Genomic DNA, 21,062 nt, shown 5'->3' on the forward strand with positions numbered 1-21,062 from the left:
TGCTTTCTAGATGTTTCGTTGTCTCAAGTTAAAACAAACACCCTATAGCACATATATTATTGCTACAGGTGATTTAACAGTGAAGAAAATAGTTCTACTCTAGTTAGAAGGAATGCATACCCCACCTGCCTGCTTTGGAATCTCATTCGCAGCAAAGTTGTGTTTGTTACAACTCTGGTTGACCCTTGGTATACATAGACCATGAGCTGCGCTTCTGTTCACTGTAATCGCAGAAACACTCAGTCAGTACACAAACCGCGCCGTTTCCAAAATACTGAACACTTCATCCAAAAGTCATTAACAATTCCTGTTGTAGTAGACGGAGCCAACATGATAGAGATTGATATTAATCTGAGGGATTTTGTCTATGATGTTTCAGCGCCCTGATAGCTGATAATGTGGATAACTTCGCCGTGGATCTGGAGGCGAAGTATTAATTTATACACTTATTAGAAACATATATCAAGGACTGAGGGCCACTAATGCTGTTTTTACCAAGGGTGTTAGTTTATTTGCAAAGTTCTGTTTATTGTATCAACATGACAAAGGGAAATCCTACACAATTAACATGTAATGGCTGCTCTTTAGTTAACGGGTAATCGTGAGATTGTGAAGAGGATCAGTACTGAAAATTAAAATAAGAGAAAGCTCTCTATTTTCTTCTCATCCACAATGTTTGTTATATTGGGCATAAGTGATGTACCTATAAAATGTGTTAAGGCAACACGAACTATTTTCATACGGATCCTTGTCAATGATTAAGAGAAGAGCTAGACCTTGACAAATTTTGGAGTAATGATCTACAGCTGGACTAGAGCTGCCGTGTGGAAATATAGTATCGACAACATTTTTTTTTAATAAGAAGGAATAAGTAAATAGAATACTCACCATCTGTCAGTGGTAGTCTGGGTCTGTAGGTGATATCTGAAAAAAAAAGAAATATCATAAATTGTGTTGAGTCAAATAAAAGAAAGGGTGTGTCTTGGCTTTTCTATCATTTATCTGTTATTGAATTACCCCCTGTTGGGGGGACCCTCTGGTAGAGGCCAGACTGTTGCTCTTCAGCCTTTTACATAAAACTAAAAGACGTATAAACTATAATTCATTGAATTAAACAATCATCATAACATGGTGGTGGTGTAAACCTTTAACCCATCAGGATAAGTGTGGTGTGGGTTTCTGGTAACTCTCTTTTAGGTAAAGGATTTGGATACAAATGTGAGGTCGGAGCATATTTTGTATCAGTAACAATAACGGATGTGAGTATCGAAATGAACTAGTTATCATATGCAAATAACTAGAGGTGGACTGGATCTGTTGGTAGAAAGGGAAGTGTGAGCTGCACCCTACATTTGTGACTTCGTAACGTGGTGGAAAGGTGAGGTCAGTAAGATAAGTTACTGAATGAAACCAGTATGCTATTACCAGTTACTGTTTTTATTTCCACAACGTGTTTCAGAGGTCTGAATCTCCATCTGGTGGATTTATGTTTATTAATATGGAACTTACGGGTTTTGTGTCGGCTTTGGGGTAACCTGAGGCACTGTCTAATGGAGAAAGTCAAAGCACTGATCCAGAAGGTAAATATAAATGTGAATTTAAATAACTCCACTTCCGGTGGTCACATGGTCTTTTCTCTATCTTAATGCATCACATATACACTGTCACACTTAGTAAACGAAGATGGTACCTACAAACTAATAAATGCAAATAATATATAGCAATACAGAAACACTATTTCAAAGTGCAAAGAACATAACAGAAATACCGAAACATTATTTCAGAGTAAGTCTTAAAGCATCGTGGAAATTTTTGATTATGTGGTGTAAATATTTGCAGTGGTACCCAAATTCTTTGTTGAAAAGTTTATTAGCCTATACTTTGTACGCGTTTGTACAATCGGGTTGTTTGTTGGAAAGATTAAGTGTAATAATTATGTTGTCAACCGTAGAAAATTTTGTACATAAATAGCAAGTCTGCGGTTCAGACGTAGAAGATGAGAGGAGTAACAGAAGGAGAGCAAAGTTTTCGTATTGCCGGAACTTTGGGTTTGTTAAGATTACATCCATTGCATGTTATAATTAAGTAAATTAAGTAAATGTTGAAGTGACACACTGGTAAGGAATTGTAAACATACAGATGAATATACTCTCCACAGACCCATTATCTGAAATAGTGTTTTGCTTTTTACCACTAGACAGATGCACAGATTACCCAAAGTCGTAACACAACAAATAAATGGCATATTAATACACACAGATCCACCTGATGATGGAGGTTTGAACCTATTAAACGCGTTGTGGAAATAGAAAACAGTGACTGAACTTGATCTTTCATTTGATATGAATATCACTCACGGTAAGGCTAACCTAAAATGTTCATAGTTAAAAACAAGTTACCTTTGACAGAAAGTGCATGAATCCACCGTCTGGAACACGGTGATGGTTAAATTAAAACCATAGTGTGAAAGGATATGGAATACTTGAAAATGGAAGGCAGTTGCCTATTTTGGTATAAGTCCAGTGGCAGGCCTGGATTATCAGTGACAGTAGTTTCGATGGTGTACCTAGTACTTGATGAAGTGTATGAACTTCATGAACTGATAAACGATATGCGTGAGGAACTTTAACTGGATATGGAAACTCAGGAGGAATGGACTTCACGTCATTCACCATTTGAGGATTTCGTCAAAATCACGAAACTTCTTCGTTGGGGAGTGGGAGAGGGGTGGGGGGGAAGAAGAAGAGGTTTATGTCCATGTATATGGTTTACGTGATAAAGTATCTTATACCACAATATTTACGCAAAGTAACAACTACGTAACTTGATATTGGTTTTTGGAGTTGTTGAACTTAATGCTTAACAAAATTAATTACATAGAAGCTAGTGTTGGCAACAATTTTCTATTTTCTCGTATGAAACCACTAGCTATGCTGCTAGTCTGCGTATGGAGTCGTGTATTTTTTGCATGGTATAAAAAAGAAGTTAAAGTGTTGTGGCAACCTCTGCAAGCAGGACACGTGTCTACTTCCTCGCCAGCGCTACTTCCAGATTAAGAGAAGGAAAGTAGGGACACAACCACGTGCATACTAATGCTGACCGTTATGATGAGAACGGCCTTCGTGCTGTATGTGTAAAACGTGAAAGAAAATAAAAAAAAACGGTCTTATTTAGCGCTCTTGAAGTCGCTAGGTGTTGTTAAACTAAATGAACAACACGAAATTCGCGTTCCCTGTTAACCGTAACGAACTCTTGTAATAGAAACTTAACTACCAAAAGGAAAATGTCGGTGTGTGTGCAAATTTCAGGCACGCTACGTTTTAGAAGAAATGATGTTTGGTGAGTCGTATATGTGTTTTTGGTCATAAGTTTTTTCAACAAGTGCCAAACGAGTCAGGATTGTTAACGTAATTTTATGCAGTGAGTTTCATTGAACGGTAAGGATCCATTTATTGAATAACAGGAACGAACACAAAAACAACAGACGCGAATGCCAAAATTTAATGAAGTAAAATAAATCTGGGACAGCCATATTCTTTTCCTTGCTCGTATGGCTCACAGCCTGCTGCATTGCTTTGTGGGCAGATACAGCTTTCGGGCTGATCGATGATGTGTATTGGAAAGAACGCTTGACTAACGTTCGTTTGAAGATACTAGATAACCTTACCTTTGGTGGTAGCGCATAGCACTTATTATGATAGGAAAATCTGAATTGGTTTAATTAAATTAAATATAATTGAAACCAGTGTTCCTGTTGTACGTATTTCACTCTTCTAGGTGGCTCAGTGATAACTTACTGGACTTACATTCGGCGGCATGGCGGTCAAAATCCCCGCCTGGCCATCCGGATTTCATTATCGTGTGATTTCCCTTAATCGCTTAAGGCAAATACCGGGTTCGGTTCCTTGAAGAGGACCAACTCTAGCTGCAGAGCCACCCCTAGTGACGTTGTGACATTGCTCTTGCATCAAACTTCCGAAACTTGGAGTATGTTTTAATGTATAGTATAGTTTCTATGTATTTTCCTCTTAAATCACTGTGTTGTTAAATATTAAGTGCACTTGTAATCAACGTCATTGACTTTTTTAATCTTGTTAAATTTATAACTTTGCTGCAGACATGCGAAATTCCGATTCTGGCCCTTAAAATATGTGCACAGTGCAATAAGCAAATTAGGATACTGTGATTTACATCCTTTTCTTACTTTGATAACTTTGTAAATAGATGACTCTTAGTAACCTTGCAGAACACATATATTTCCTCTTCTCTTTACATTGTAACACAAAATTTAATACTGCGGTTGCACGTAACACTGCCCAAAAGAACTTAGATATTCTTTCTGCATTTATATCAGTAATGATAACACATCATTTATTTTTGTATCTACAACGGAAAAATGCTCAGGAAAAATTATGGGGAAACTCACTGAAAATAAAGACACTAAAAATTAACATTTCTTTAGGATTTCAGTTATACACTATACAATACAAGGATCACCTTTTTGGTACGTCGTGATTGATGGATGAATAGAATTACGTGGTGAAACGTAATGCTGTGTTTGACGAAACGGATATTTATACCTACGAATCTACTGAGACTTATTTATATCATCGTAATTAGAATAACTACCAGTAAACAACATAGACAGTGGATTTGAAAACAGTGTTAAAAAGCACCGAACGTGTGATGTTGAAATCGCAGCAAATACGTTCAGCCGTTCACATTTTGTTTTTCGAGGTATTATTACTATCCACCGTGCATTTCAGGCACTAATGTAATCATTGGCAGCTAATTCGTACGCAAATTCCCCGTAAAAATTTCCGTGTCATTGTAATGTAATACAGCCAACCACCAAATGATTACTGAGCAGAAAAAGTGAATTCGGATTTATTTTTCAAAAAGAGTTCCTTGGTCTGACGAAGATAGTGGATGTCGACATAAATCGTGAGGTTGCTTGCAGATTTTAAATGCGATAGTTCTGAGCACGTTTTGCATATATTATTCGAAATACGTCTTCTTTCTTCGCACTGGGACGTAAGTAACAGCGACAGAAGTTCATACTCAAAGGAGTTCGTTACTAAATTAAACTCTTTAATAACAGATTATTCACCCCTCTGCGTGCTCTCACTTGCGTCATTTTACGTTTATTTCTCGCACAATTAGCTTTATTGGCGCCTTCTCGGCCAATCTGCGACAGTAGCGGTACGCTCAGAGTTCGTCTCGTAACACAAATGGCAGACACTTTGTTTCTTCCTCTCAGCTCTCCATTGTGACTTTCGTCGCTGAGAGTCACGGCAACGAAAATATAAAGAGGAGAAAAAAACTGTCTCATCAAGAAATAAGAGAAGAGCTGACGAGTTACAACTAATTGCCATCATGCTGAAATCAATAAAGAATTACGGGGAGTATGCTTTTGTCAGAGAACGCAGAAAACTGCCATAGGTTCTTACAAATTCACTGCCCAGCGCTTTACCCACCTCCAACACTCAGTAGAACGTTATTGTAATCTTTATAAGAGAAGGGAGGGAAGGTTAAAGTTCAACATTCCTTCTTTGGCAATGGCAGGAACACTGCAGGGTACACACACACACACACACAGTAGACCTACAAATTTAATGGTCTTTACAAAAAATTAGTCTCAGTTCTCAGACGCTTTCCAAGTATTTCGGATGACTGTTGCTGGAGAAATTACGGAATATATCTCCCAGCTCTCCCTTTTGAGAACGCCTAACCCCACTCTATTTTTATTAGGTTTTTGCTAAAAAGAAGTAAGAGTTCTAAACGACGTGTCATGCCCAACGCCACTAGAACTAATCGGAAAATGATGGGATGGAAGAAATGTGGGCAGTCTTTTCAACAAACTATCATGGCGTTTGACTGGAGGGAATTAGGGAAACAGTCAAGTTGCTGACAAGAATAATATACAGAAGAAAGGAAAAGAAAATCGAGGAGCTGCTAGATGACCTGTTTGGCTTTAGAAGGGGTAAGATTCCGCCGAGCCAGCTGTAACATTGAACATAGGAAAATCGAGAAACCTTTATAAGATTTGTCGACCTGGGAAAAGCGTTTGACAATTTAAAATGGTTCAAGATGTTCAAAATTCTGAAAAAAATAGGAGTAAACTATAGCATCAGATGGAATATGTATAAAAATCAAAACGGAACAATAAGAATGAAAGACCAAGAACGAAGTTTCAGATTAAAGACGATGTCAGACAGGGATATAGTCATGCTATACGTCGAGGAAGCAGAGACGGAAATAAAATAAGTATTGAAACTGGGGACTCAATTTCAGGATGAAAGAATACCGTTATCCAAACTCTCAGATAACTAATTTTTTTAATGTTATACGCAGATCCTGGTAGCCAGTATAGTCGATTGTTTAACATTGCATGGGAAACCTGCAGATAATATTCACTACTACTAATGACTGCACTGCTAACTACTTCTTCTCCTTTCCCTTTGATACCGTGAGGAAAGTCTGTTATTTGCTTCAGCCTTGGTGTCCTTTCATTAGCTGGCTTGTGAAAAGGACCAGAGTGTTCCCAACCTGTTAGGTGCTGAAAGCCGTCTTCACGTCGGTATAGGACAGGGAAATAGCAATCTCAAGTAACTTAACAGCAGGAGCTCGGGAGAGGGCGAGCTGTGGTTTCATAAAAACAGCATTGTGAGAGACGCTAAAAGGAATCCTTTTGGCTAGATGGTATTTAATGGCCAGGTGAGAAACACAGAGCTTCATACCATTGGATCAGCTGTTGGCTGCGGCTGTGTTGTGCTGTGCTGTGCTGTGCTGAGCAAGGGGTTCTGCGATTGGCTCACAGTAATTATTTCGGTAGAAGGTGAAATTTCCTGCTCCGGATTTTGTGCAAGGATTTTGACTGGCTGCGGTTGGAAACTGTCGGGTAGTATCTTCGTAGATCCATATTTAAATTGGTTGATGGTGGGATATCAGCTGGTATAATTTTTATTAAAAATGAAACTCCTCCAGCTGTACTTAGGATTTCACATTTATTTGATTGAAAAAAAATAGTTCAAATGGCTCTGAGGACTATGGGACTTAACTTCTGAGGTCATCAGTCCCCTAGAACTTAGAACTACTTAAACCTAACTAAACTAAGGACACCACACACATCCATGCCCGAGGCAGGATTCGAACCTGCGACCGTAGCCGTCACGCGGTTCCAGACTGAAGCGCCTAGAACCGCACGGCCACAACGGGCGACTATTTATTTGGCTACTAGTTTCGACGCTGCGTCAACGCCATCTTCAAACCCGTACACTATGATGAGTAGCCAAATAAATACGAAATGTTAAGTATAGCTGGAGGAGTTTCATTTTCAATAATAATGTCATATAGTAGGAAAGATTTTTTTGCCTTTTTTCCCACGCCATTCAATTATTAGTTAACCATGTCAAAATCCACTGGATTAGGAAATTATTGTTGTTCGGAACTCGCAAGGTGTGCTGCAGTTGGCAGGCAAGTTCCAACTCTAGCAGTATCAGCTAAGTTTCGTGGAGTAAAGTGAGAACAGTCTTAAAGTTAAAATCTTCTGGGTTGTTAGGGCGCACCATATTTTCTCTAAAATAATCGGCCTTTCGACCCCTCTGTTGGAATCACCTTCAGGATGTTTCGGTGTCCAATACTGCTAGAACACTGTCAGAGACCAGAATCGCGTTCTCTTATAAAGGGGAGTTTTCCAGCGTTGGTGCTGGAGAAGTGGGAATATTGGTTAAAATTCTTGTGGCTACCATTGGTGGGTCATCGCATGTGCTAATATTCCCGCGCTGATGCAGAAGAAGGGGCGTTATTGGCTAAACTCTTGTGGATACTATTGGTGGTGCATCGTCATTGAATTTCTTTTTCTTTTTTTTTTTTTTTTTTTTTTTTTTTTTTTTTTTTTTTTTTTTTTTTTGTCATCAGTCTACTGACTGGTTTGATGCGGCCCGCCACGAATTCCGTTCCTGTGCTAACCTCTTCATCTCAGAGTAGCACTTGCAACCTACGTCCTCAATTATTTGCTTGACGTATTCCAATCTCTGTCTTCCTCTACAGTTTTTGCCCTCTACAGCTCCCTCTAGTACCATGGAAGTCATTCCCTCATGTCTTAGCAGATGTCCTATCATCCTGTCCCTTCTCCTTATCAGTGTTTTCCACATATTCCTTTCCTCTCCGATTCTGCATAGAACCTCCTCATTCCTTACCTTATCAGCCCACCTAATTTTCAACATTCGTCTATAGCACCACATCTTAAATGCTTCGATTCTCTTCTGTTCTGGTTTTCCCACAGTCCATGTTTCACTGCAATACACTGCTGTACTCCAGACGTACATCCTCAGAAATTCCTTCCTCAAATTAAGGCCGGTATTTGATATTAGTAGACTTCTCTTGGCCAGAAATGCCTTTTTTGCCATAGCGAGTCTGCTTTTGATGTCCTCCTTGCTCCGTCCGTCATTGGTTATTTTACTGCCTAGGTAGCAGAATTCCTTAACTTCATTGACTTCGTGACCATCAATCCTGATGTTAAGTTTCTCGCTGTTCTCATTTTTACTACTTCTCATTACCTTCGTCTTTCTCCGATTTACTCTCAAACCATACTGTGTACTCATTAGACTGTTCATTCCGTTCAGCAGATCATTTAATTCTTCTTCACTTTCACTCTGAATAGCAATGTCATCAGCGAATCGTGTCATCGATATCCTTTCACCTTGTATTTTAATTCCACTCCTGAACCTTTTTTTTATTTCCATCATTGCTTCCTCGATGTACAGATTGAAGAGTAGGGGCGAAAGGCTACAGCCTTGTCTTACACCCTTCTGAATACGAGCACTTCGTTCTTGATCGTCCACTCTTATTATTCCCTCTTGGTTGCTGCACATATTGTACATGACCCGTCTCTCCCTATAGCTTACCCCTACTTTTTTCAGAATCTCGAACAGCTTGCACCATTTTATATTGTCGGACGCTTTTTCCAGGTCGACAAATCCTACGAAAGTGTCTTGATTTTTATTTAGCCTTGCTTCCATTATTAGCCGTAACGTCAGAATTGCCTCTCTCGTCCCTTTACTTTTCCTAAAGCCAAACTGATCGCCACCTAGCGCATTCTCAATTTTCTTTTCCATTCTTCTGTATATTATTCTTGTAAGCAGCTTCGATGCATGAGCTGTTAAGCTGATTGTGCGATAATTCTCGCACTTGTCAGCTCTTGCCGTCTTCGGAATTGTGTGGATGATGCTTTTCCGAAAATCAGATGGTATGTGGCCAGACTCATATATTCTACACACCAACGTGAATAGTCGTTTTGTTGCCACTTCCCCCAATGATTTTAGAAATTCTGATGGAATGTTATCTATCCCTTCTGCCTAATTTGACCGTAAGTCCTCCAAAGCTCTTTTAAATTCCGATTCTAATACTGGATCCCCTATCTCTTCTAAATCGACTCCTATTTCTTCTTCTATCACATCAGACAAATCTTCACCCTCATAGAGACTTTCAATGTATTCTTTCCATCTATCTGCCCTCTCCTCTGCATTTAACAGTGGAATTCCCGTTGCACTCTTAATGATTTTAATGTCACCAGAGGTTGTTTTGACTTTCCTGTATGCTGAGTCTGTCCTTCCGACAATCATATCTTTTTCGATCTCTTCACATTTTTCCTGCAGCCATTTCGTCTTAGCTTCCCTGCACTTCCTATTTATTTCATTCCTCATTGAATAGAAAGGCACTAATCCACACTTACGCTGGAGAAGGGTTATTGGTTGAAATTACTCCTACTGCTATTGGTTGGCCATCATCTTTATATTGCTCGCTCAACGCAGCCGCAAATTCACTTATGTGATGCCGGGGAGCCACGATGCCGGAAGCTTATGGCCGTCCTCTTGGAATTTCATGCATTCTTGGAAATTTCAATCGCTTCTCGGACCTTTCTTCTGTAAATTACGGTTTCCTTAGCCAGCACACGTACGTTATTAAAATCGATGTCAGAGCCACAGTTCTCATGATGTTCCACTATTGCCGATTTTACAATTTGTTTTAGCCGCATGTAAAATCGGCAGCCAGTCTTCAAATCACTAACCATTTGTCGCAGTTATTGGCCATATCCACGACATAGTTTGATATTATACTTTCGTGGGTCCAGGAACCCATGCCAAGGCTATAGTTCACACCTGCAATTTCTAGTGCACTCGTTAAATGTTTATATGCTTGATTCAGTGGGTAAATCATTTTTTTATGCCTTATGGCAATAAATAAAATTGTTATACCAAGCGCTAGTTCGTTTGGTAGTTTTATTGAGTACCTCCATTAATATACTCGTGTGAGGCGTGGTATACATAATTTCATGCTAAATTGAGTCACTCCAAGTAATTTTCTTTTAATATGACGTTATCCATGGCGCGACATTGTTTCTATTAAATTTGTATGATCTGATGGGGAGGTTCTCTCCCCTGTAGGTTACCAGAGGTCGGATATGTAGCGTGTTAGGGGGGGGGGGGGGGCGTGTTTCGATAAACAGCTCAACCGACATTTCACAACATCAGTGATAATATTCGTTGATAACACTGCTCTTTTCAGTGAAAGTGAAGAAGAATCACAGAACCTGTTGACTTGAATGAACAGTCGATGAATGTGAGCAGAGAATAAACCGAAGAAAGATGAGAGTAATGAGAATAAGTAGAAAGAGTTTAGTGAAAAGTTATCGAAATTGGGTGACAATGAATTAGACTTAATTAAGGAATTCTGATATCTTGGAAGCAAAAATAACACATAACGAACGAAGCAAGGTGGACATAGAAAGCAGATTAGCACAGGCAAAGAGGACATTTCTGATCAAAGGAAATTTACTAGTATGAAACATAGAATTTAGTCTGAAAACGATAATTCGATGAATGTGCACTTGGAGCACAGAACTGTATGGTAGTGAATCATGAAACATAGAAAAACCGAAAGGAAAAGAATCGAAGAGTTTGAGATGTGGCGCTACAGAAGCATATTGAAAATCAGGTGGACTGATAAGCATTGAGGAGGTTCTCTGCAGAATCTGCGATGAAGGGAACATATAGAAAACACTAACAAGAAGAGGGGACAAAATGACTGGACATATGTTACGACATCAGGGAATAACCTCCGTGGTATTAGAGTGCAGAGATTGGAGTACATTCAACAAATAATTGTGGAAGTAGGATGCAAGTGCTATTCTGATGTGAAGAGGTTGGTACAAGTGAGGTATTCGTGGCGGGATTAGTCAAACCAGTCAGAAGATATTAACTAAAAAAAATCATTATTATGACTAAATGAGAATAAATGTGATTCTATTGCTTACAGCGTATGAGCTAGAAAGCCCTAACCTAGTCATTCCAATCGTTTAAGCTCAGGGTAAACTTAACCCTTCGACCTGCAGATGCTTGGTATGGTGCGGCATCAAATTGGACGGTACATTTCGGGATACACAGCTCACTAGATGCTCGAACTCAACGAAAGTATTCTTCTTTTTTAAGTTGATATTTGACTACTAATATGTACTGTTTTGAAGGTTCAACCATCTCGTGTGTACTCATCACATATTAGTGTTACGCTCATTACTTTCAAAGCATTGTTCTCATCGTTTCATTTGTAGTTATAGCACACAAAACATTTCAGTCTACAATTATAAATGCATACCGATGCAACGCATATTTAAAACCGACACCATGCCCAAGGCGAGAGTCGAGCTCGAGATTTCCAGTTTGCGAGGCAGCGACAGTACCTTGAAACCTCAGTCACCGGAAGTTGATCATTTAGGGACTGTGAGATAATCTTCCTGTCATCCACGTCCATCCGGATGGCAGCGTATTCACTCACTGCTTACAGAATCGTGTCATGGTCGCTCACGTATTGTGTGAGAAGAACAAAACAGTTCCACATAGTCTCACGATTATGGTCCTAGTCAAATGTTACTACGTGTTCTCATAGCACACACATCATTGTACTTCGTAAGATGCTACAATGATAACTGCCTGGATGGGGTTACAAATCCAGATTGTGGAACACCTATTCATAGAATTTGTGGAGAGCATGCCAATATTGGCATACTAAGAACATCCAGGGTTGATGATAGTTGTTCACTCGTTGGAACGTCTGCCAATGCGGAACGTGTTCTAAATTTGAAATAATTTCACCAGTTACGAGGGGAATTCAATACGTAATACAACATATTCTTTCTCGGCCAGTTTCGGTTGAGAAAATGCATAATTTGTTGCGGAACATCGTGGAATATTCCTGCCTCAGCCCTATAGTTTCGTGAAGCTCCGATAGGTCGCAGTGCTACACTTAGTCTTCGAAATGGAGTGCGTAACGGAGGTGCATTCCAAGCAGAGAGTTGTCATTGAGTTTCTTTTGGCGACAACCCGGAGCATCGCAGATATTCACAGGCGCTTGCAGGATGTCTACGGACATCTGGCACGATGTGTCGTTGGGCGATGCATCTGTCATCATCTCAAGGAGGTCGCGCAAACCTGTCCGACCCTCCAAGTACCGGTCGGCCACACACAGCTATTTTGGCCCAATGAAAGATGCACTACGCGGGAAGTATAAGCAGTACGTGGCTGAAGGGGATGTTATTGATGCAGCAATTCACAGGCACTGATGTCGACCAGGAGTGGTACCATGCGGACATAGAGGCCCTGCCAGTATGGTGGCGTAAGGCCGTGGCATTCTGTTGAAAATTAGGGTTTGCTAGCCAAAAGAGTGGGGAATAATATGGTGTAGTGGAATCCTGAATAAGCCCACACTGCTTTCAGAAACAGAATGTATTGCATTACTTATTGAAATTCCCTAGAATATTTGACGTCTTCCATTTGTACGGAGAAATTTATTTGCGACAACTATGTACCATAAATTACTTTTACTGAAGAATACACGCAGTGATGTTTTGAGAAAAGCTCCGTGTGAGACTTGCAACCTACTTCTGCGTATGCTGTCAGTGAAGAATGGGGTATCGAGGGCAGTACTCATCAGGCCAGGAAAAAGAAACCGCGGAAAACAAATAGCTTCTCTCATTATTAGAAAATACAGTGGATTATTAACACCACAAACAGACAATTTCGACACGTCCTTGAAACAATCAGTCTTTACTGGCTTCGGCTGTGGGGTGCGGAAATTTTGGATAAGCGCACAGACTGTGGCTTGTAAAAGTAACTTCAGTACTCAAAATAGTGAAGCGTGGTTTGTTACTGAAGCTGTCTAGCATTTTTTTTACTGCTTCGACCCATTCAGGAGAACGATGGTTCAAACTCGCGTCCGGCCATCCTGATTTAGGTTTCCCGTGATTTCCCTAAAATGCTTCGGGCAAATGCCGGGATGGTCCCTTTGAAAGGGCACGGCCGACTTCCTTCCCTGTCCTTCCCTAATCCGATGAGACCGATGAACTCGCTGTTTGGTTCCCTCCCCCAAACCAACCAACCAGCCGGCAGGAGTAGCCGAGCGTTTCTAGGCGCTACAGTCTGGAACCGTGCGACCGCTACGGTCGCAGTTTCGAATCCTGCCTCGGGCATGGATGTGTGTGATGTCCTTAGGTCAGTTAGGTTTAAGTAGTTCTAAGTTCCAGGGGACTGATGACCTCAGAAGTTAAGTCCCATAGTGCTCAGAGCCATTTGAACCATTCCTGCAGTGTAAAATTGCTTGAGCGAACCACCAGTCGACCACTACAGCGAGAATTAGGTACAGTTTTAGTATTGACAGTCGATGTTATGTCTGTGGATCGCTACCTGATCACAGAAGATTCCAGTAGTAGCCTAGCGCTAGGAAAACACTCGTAACCTAGCTTGTACAGTAGTTGCACTCTTAGACAACAAATTGAGGATAGATCAACCCTTTGGTGATCAGAAACTGCAACGATAATTAACACTGACGAGACAGCAGACTCAAATGCTAGATATATCCAAATGACACTGGCAATCGCTATCTAACGGCAATGACGAGGCTAGCGGAATACAGCGACAACACACGTTATCTCCCTATCGTCCAAAACAAGAAACCAAAATTATTATTTCAGTACAATACCTGTTTATATTATGTCAAGCTAAATCGTAAATCCAGCTTGCAATTGTCCTCACAAGCAACGACTTACTTCGAACGCAGAACAATCCCTCTGGAACAGCCTCGTAATCTTTTCATAACTTTTAACATTCATCTCAAGTATGAAGTGAGTGCAAAGACTGAGTTATATTAAACTCGTATTTGGACAACGTTTATGACGGGGTAAAGAGAACTGAAGCGATAATTTTATTTCTTTCCGTGTAGTCTAACGTTGCTTCGTAAATAATGATACATAATTGTTCCACAGATTACCCACTACACCTTTGTAAGGATGACTGCTAACTTTTCGTAACAACTTCAAATAACTTCAATTATGATTTTCACTTTGAAATTAAATATCCTTAGAACACGTCACTTTTAGGGTGGCACTTGAACTTCCATTTACAACACAATGAATTACACGCAACAGCTACTAATTAACCACACGTAAAGGTTTCTTTTGATCCAAGAAAACTTTTCTTTATTTGAGCTAGGTATCTCAATACAAGTGGAAATCTCGCAAGTGATCGAGTGCCAGCAAAGACTACTCACTCGCCACAGAAACGGAAAGTAAAGAACAAACAAAAAACCTAGGCGCCACCTCCTCTTTTGCCTTAACCTTAATTAACAATTCAAACAAAACTGAGCCTCTTCAGATGTTAGCTGCTAACGATTAGCACAATGCGACCCACTAAAGTTCCCTAAATTAAATCAGGCCACTCGTCACTTCTACTAACTAAGTTTTTTTGTTTAGTTACGTGTTGCTTGTAAATGGTTCCTTTCTGTTCCCGTCGCTTACCAACTCAACCTACTGCTGCGCTCACTCATATCAAGTTCGAATATACAAGAGCCAAATCTAGATCCGCTGTATGATCGTGGCATCCAAACAACAACCAAACGTGTGTTCGAGGCTTTCCCTTCTCGATACACACCAGTCTCTACCAAACCACACCCAAAACCAGCTGGCAACCCAATTACCTCTGGGCGAACCACAGCCACTAATCGTACATCACGCACAGGATATCGGGTTCTACCGATTCTCTAAAAATCATCAAATGCCAATCTCTCTCCCTAACACAGCTCACGCTGTATCTATCACAGCAAAATAACCACGCCTTCCTCTTAAATTGTCCGCAGGACGACAACCAATCGACCGCCCGAAAACACAATTTCGCCAAACCAGTGTCTAATCCGCGGCCGGACTCGGAGGCCGACCGGTTCTAGGCGCTTCAGTCCGGAACCGCGCGACTGCTGCGGTCGCAGGTTCGAATCCTGCATCGGGCATGGTTGTGTGTGATGTCCTTAGGTTAGTTAGGTTTAAGTAGTTCTAAGTTCTAGGGGACTGATGACCTCAGATGTTAAGTCCCATAGTGCTCAGAGCCATTTGAACCATTTTTATAATCTGCCACTACTTCAAAATCCCGGAACGTACGTATATTCCGTAGCTCGGCCTTGGGAGCAAAACTACAGTCGCAGATACGTCTATCAACAAGGGCCTAAACGACAAAGCTTCCACACTGTCTCCGTAAACTGCAAAAAATACTACACTGGCTTCACCAGCCAAACTCTTTCACCTCTCCCAAGCCTTAAGCAGCAATTGCGGTGCCTCTGTATAGCACATATACCAACTAGATCTACACATATCCGACCTATATCTACCCTGAGATTAACTTTATCGGTAAGAGGTCTACTGGGGAATTAACTATTTTTTGATGTCATACAATGGGACCCATTTACATGAACAAATACATAGCGCCACGCCAGCTTTTGACAGTTGAATTATTATTCCTTTTGGCCGTCGGTTAACGTCGATAGGTCGGCTGCGTCGCGCCGCTAACGCAGTGTCTCTGGAATCAGTCATGGCGAGTTGTTACATCGCTGAAGATGCGCGCGTTCATAACCCGTTTTCTCTGCGGCGCGCTCGGGTCATCTAGAACATGTTTTATCGCCTTTTAATACGTCAGACACATATGATTATTGTAATCACCAGGTGTTATTGGCCATTTATTGGATCGGATGCTCAGCAATTGTAATGGCGAACGAAATCCGTGCTTTTGACACAGCACACGCCCATACTGGGCGTCACATGAAAGACGTGGTGACCAGTATTTGTTTCGGTTGACTCCAGCTACACAATCCGGGAACGAAATTGATAGCAAATATGTGCTGAAACTCAAAATGGAATGTGTCTGACGTATAGTAGAAGAGACTTTCCTACGTGAAGCTTTACAAATGAATGTAAGACATTAGTGGCGTGCCGTTCGGCCCAGAGTTTGATACGTAATGGTTCAAATTGCTCTGAGCACTATGGGACTTAACATCCACGGTCATCAGTCCCCTAGAACTTAGAACTACTTATACCTAACTAACCTAAGGACATCACACAACACCCAGTCATTTGATACATAATGTACTAATACTGTCTAGAAAAATAATTAAAATATAACTGCCAGAATGAGACGAGGTACTGGCAGAAGTAAAGCTGTGGGTACCGGACGTGAATCGTCCTTCGGTAGCTCAGTTGGTAGAGCACTTGCCCGCGAAAGGCAAAGGTCCCGAGTTCGAGTCTCGGTCGGGCACACAGTTTTAATCTGCCAGGAAGTTTCAAAATATAACTGATTAAAATTTGAAATAAATACAATTAGTTATACACTGTTGAATTCTAAATGTAACCAATGTTCTCCCTAGTCACTTTGTAGGTGCGTGGCTGAGACCATTGCTGTCAGCTTGTAACAACAGTACATTGTACCACTGATGTTACAGCATTAACACTTTGGTGCCATCAAGGTAAATAATAATTTACTATGATTATTGTATGTTCCCATCTGGGGCGCCCATATATATACAGGATGGTCCATTGATAGTGACAGGGCCAAATATCTCACGAAATTAGCATCAAACGAAAAAATAAAAACAACAAATCTGTTCGAGCGTGACGGGGGAAAACAGATGGCGCTATGGATGGCCCACTAGATGGTGCAGCCATAGATAAAACTGACAGAAACTGTATTTTTTAAAAATAGGTACCCCCATTTTTTATTTACATATTCGTATAGCACGTAAATAAATAGGAATGTTTGATTTGGAACATATGTTTCGCTTTGTGACGGATGGCGCTGTAGTATTCTCACAAATGTAGCAACGCACCCGATAGCACTGTGTAATTCATTACTTAAATTAGGTATCATAGTACTCTTGTCCAGTCATAATAATTACGCGGAAGACATAATCTTGTTAAAACAGAACGTTTAACAGTTGCAGAAAAGGTAGATATGGTATTTATTTATGGCTATTGTGATCAAAATGCCCAACAAGCTTGTGCTACGTATATTGATCGTTATCCTGACAGACAGCATCCAAGTGTTTGAACCCTTCGTCGAACAGTTAATGTATTTAAAGAAACCGGAAGTGTTCAGCCAAAGAAGAAGATGCAGCCAAGAACTGCAACAAATGAAGATGTCCAAAAAGTGTTTCAGCTGCAACTGAGGCTAATCCGCACATCAGTAGCACACAAATTGAGCGGGAATCGGGAATTTCAAAAACGTCGATTCTGAGAATTCTACATCATTATACATTTCACCCTTACCGTATTTCTATGCAGCAGAACTTGCGTGGTGATGAATTTGAACGTCGTGTAAATTTTTGCCCCTGAGCACAGAATAAATTACGAGACGATAACAGGTTTTTTCAAGAGTTCTGTTTAGTGACGAAGCGTCATTCACAAATAGAGGTAATGTAAATCGGCATAATATGCACTACTATTGGGCAGCAGAAAATCGACGATGGTTGCGACAAGTGGAACATCAGCTACCCTGGCGGGTTAATGTATGGTGTGGAATTATGGGATGACATCTAATATCTTCTGGCCTAACGACAAGCGACGGCACAAAGATGAAGAACGCAAGAGGAGAGAAGACTGTGAGATGACCTCAGTCAATTTAATCGGTGCTCCTGCCAGCCTCGGCCGGACATTGGTAGGCAAAGTAGAAGAAGGACCCTAGCAGAGAGGCCTAGATGAGCAGTGATATTAACGATAGCAGTGACTTGTGAGCGAGTGTGAACGCTTACATGGACATTGTATATAGTGAAGGACACTGTTAGCGTGTCGCGTCACTTGCGACAACTCGTTGTAAATCCGAAGTATTGTCAATTTTCTTTGTTGTATTAAAATCTATTAATGTGATTTTCTTGAATTGTTGTATAGCTACCCGAGAAGGCAGCATCCTTCACGCACCCCGTAAGAGACGATCGGACAGGACCCTACATAATTGGCCCGTATTTTATAGATGGCAATCTAAATGGTGCAATGTACGCCAATTTCTTAATTAATATTTTACCGGTTCTACTACAAGATGTTTCACTTCATGACAGAATGGCGATGTACTTTCAACGTAATCGATGCCTGGCACATAGCATGCGCGCAGTTGAAGCGGTATTAAATAGAATCTTTAATAACAGGTGGGTTGGTCATAGAAACGCCTGCACGTTCACCGGACCTTACATCTCTGGAATTCTTTCTATGGGGAAAATTGAAAGATATTTGCTATCGTGATCCACCGACAACGCTTGAAAACATGCGTCAGCGCATTGTCAATGTACGTGCGACAATTACTGAAGGATATCTACTCGCTGTTGAGAGGAATTTCGTTACGCGTATTGCCAAATGCATTGAAGTTGAAGGACATCATTTGGAGAATTTATTACATTAATGAGGTTATTAAGGTTGCTCACGCAGTTAACAGCATGCGTTCCTATAATTTATGATAAGGTCACAAAAGCAAATGTATCACACTGGAACAACAGAAATAAAGTCCAAACCTAATAACGTTTTGTGTTTTAATTTAAAAAACCGCATTGTTACCAACTGTTCCTCTAAATGGGTGAGGCATATTATAAGTGTTGGAATATTACAGAGCCATCCATCACAAAGCGAAACAAATGTTCCAAGTCAAACATTCATATCTGTTTGCGTACTATAGGAATATGTAATAAAAATGAGGGTACCCATTTAAAAAAATGCAGTTTCTATCAATTTGACCTATGGCAGCGCCGTATAGTGGGCCATCCACATCGCCATCTGTTTCCAACTGTCACGCCCGAACAGATTTGTTCTTCTTATTTTTTCGTGTGTGTGTGTGTGTGTGTGTGTGTGTGTGTGTGTGTGTGTGTGTGTGTGTGTGTGTGTGTGTGAGTGTGTGTACAGGGTGAGTCACTAACTATTTACAGCTAGAATAACTCCGGATGATAGTAGCTGAAAACTTTGTGGGACAAATGTTGCAACGGACAACGGCGGATATGACGTTGGTATTTTGTTGCTAGGTGGGGTAGCATGAGAGATATGAAGGTCAACTTTGTTTTTTCGAATGGGATGCTATAGTTTGGTACTTATTTTCTGATAGCGGCTATCGAGACGAATTGAATGATGTGTAACATTAAAGTCTATGAAGATCAACGTCGATAATAAAGGTGGCATGAACACCCATTTACAGAAGGTGTTTGAGGTGATGACCATCAATGTGGTGCTGCAATCTTCTTATCATGGACTGAGTGCTATTCCTCACCACTTGGGCACTTATTGAAGCACATGCTCTGACAATTCTCTCTCGTATATCGTACAAATAGTAAATAATCTAACGTGCCATTGACATTTAAACACCATTCGACGGTTTCTCAGTACAACAATAATAGTAACAATAAGACTAGTATCGTCGAATCAAGCGTATGTGAATGATGTATTCCTTCGAAGAACAAGTCGATATGCTTCTCATTTACGGAGAATGTCAAAGAAATTCAGTGAGAGCTAGAGACTTATACGCTGAAAGATATCCACAACGTTCTCACCCTACACGTCGTACATTTAAATATGTGTATGATAAACTGAGAACAACTGGATCTTTAACGCATAGGAAACATATCCGGAAAAGGAAAGTTACTAACGAGGGAACGGTAATTGGTACTCTTGCCACTGTGGTTCGATACGCTTGTGTTAGTTCGCTTCAGATCGCAAGGGAATCTGGCATAAGCCAGAGTGGCGTTGTTCGTGTTCTGCATCGCCATAAATATCATCCTTACCATATGAGTTTCCACCAAGAATTAACTGGCACAGATTGTATGCGTCGCATTGAATACTGCCGATGGGTTCATTAATTTGATTTTATTTACTGACGAGGCTACATTCACGAACCATGGAAATGTTAATTTGCATAAAATGCATTATTGGGCAACTGCAAATTCATGTTGGCTGCAGCAAGTTGTACAACAAAAACCGTGGTCGGTGAATGCATGGTGTGGGATTCTGGAGGACAGAGTTATAGGCTCCCGTTTCATCGAAGGAAATCTTAATGGCAGGAAGTATACACATTCGGGCAAGAAATATTAGGTCTGTTACTGGAAGAAATACTTTTAGGAACAAGGAACAGAATGTGGTATCAACACGATGGGTGTCCGGCACATTTTTCTCTGATGGCTAGAAATGAGCTGGAGGGACAAATCCCAAATCGATGGATTGGACGCGGAGGAGATGTGCCGACTCGTTCGCGAGACTTGACGTCTTTGGATTTTTTCTTGTGGGGATTCGTAAGAAAACATTGTTTACAAGACATTCTAAAAGATATGCGCGAGAAAATTGCCAGAGCATGTCCTTCGATAAGTGCCGATGTGTTAAGGAATACCACTCAATCCATAAGAAGAAGATTGCAGCACTATATTGATACCAATGGTCATCAGTTCGAATACCTTCTGTAAATGGACGTTCATGCCACCTTTGTGACCTTCGTTGACCTTCAAAGACCTTACTGTTACACATCATTGGATTCGTCTCGATAGCCACTATCAGAATATTAGTATCAAACTATAGCATCCCATTAAAAAAAATTGATCTTCATGCGACTCCACCTAGCAACAAAAAACGAACGTCAAATTATAGCCCCCGTTGTCCCATGCAAGATTTGCCCCACAAACATTTCAGCTGCTATCATACTTTCGGAGTTATCCCAGGTGGCAATAGTTAGGAA

At 40.7% G+C, this 21,062-nt stretch overlaps 1 protein-coding gene across 1 annotated transcript in view; it reads right to left on the minus strand.

The window, feature by feature from the left end:
* The window catches only part of LOC124775413 (agrin-like), a 328,642-nt gene that overhangs the window by 213,537 nt on the left and 94,043 nt on the right, over positions 1-21,062 (minus strand). The window contains exon 3 of the mRNA XM_047250246.1: positions 889-924. Coding sequence (XP_047106202.1) covers positions 889-924 — 36 coding nt within the window. The remainder of the gene's footprint in view (positions 1-888; positions 925-21,062) is intronic.

Source organism: Schistocerca piceifrons, chromosome 2, assembly GCF_021461385.2.
Source record: "Schistocerca piceifrons isolate TAMUIC-IGC-003096 chromosome 2, iqSchPice1.1, whole genome shotgun sequence".
Classification (NCBI taxonomy): domain Eukaryota; kingdom Metazoa; phylum Arthropoda; class Insecta; order Orthoptera; family Acrididae; genus Schistocerca; species Schistocerca piceifrons.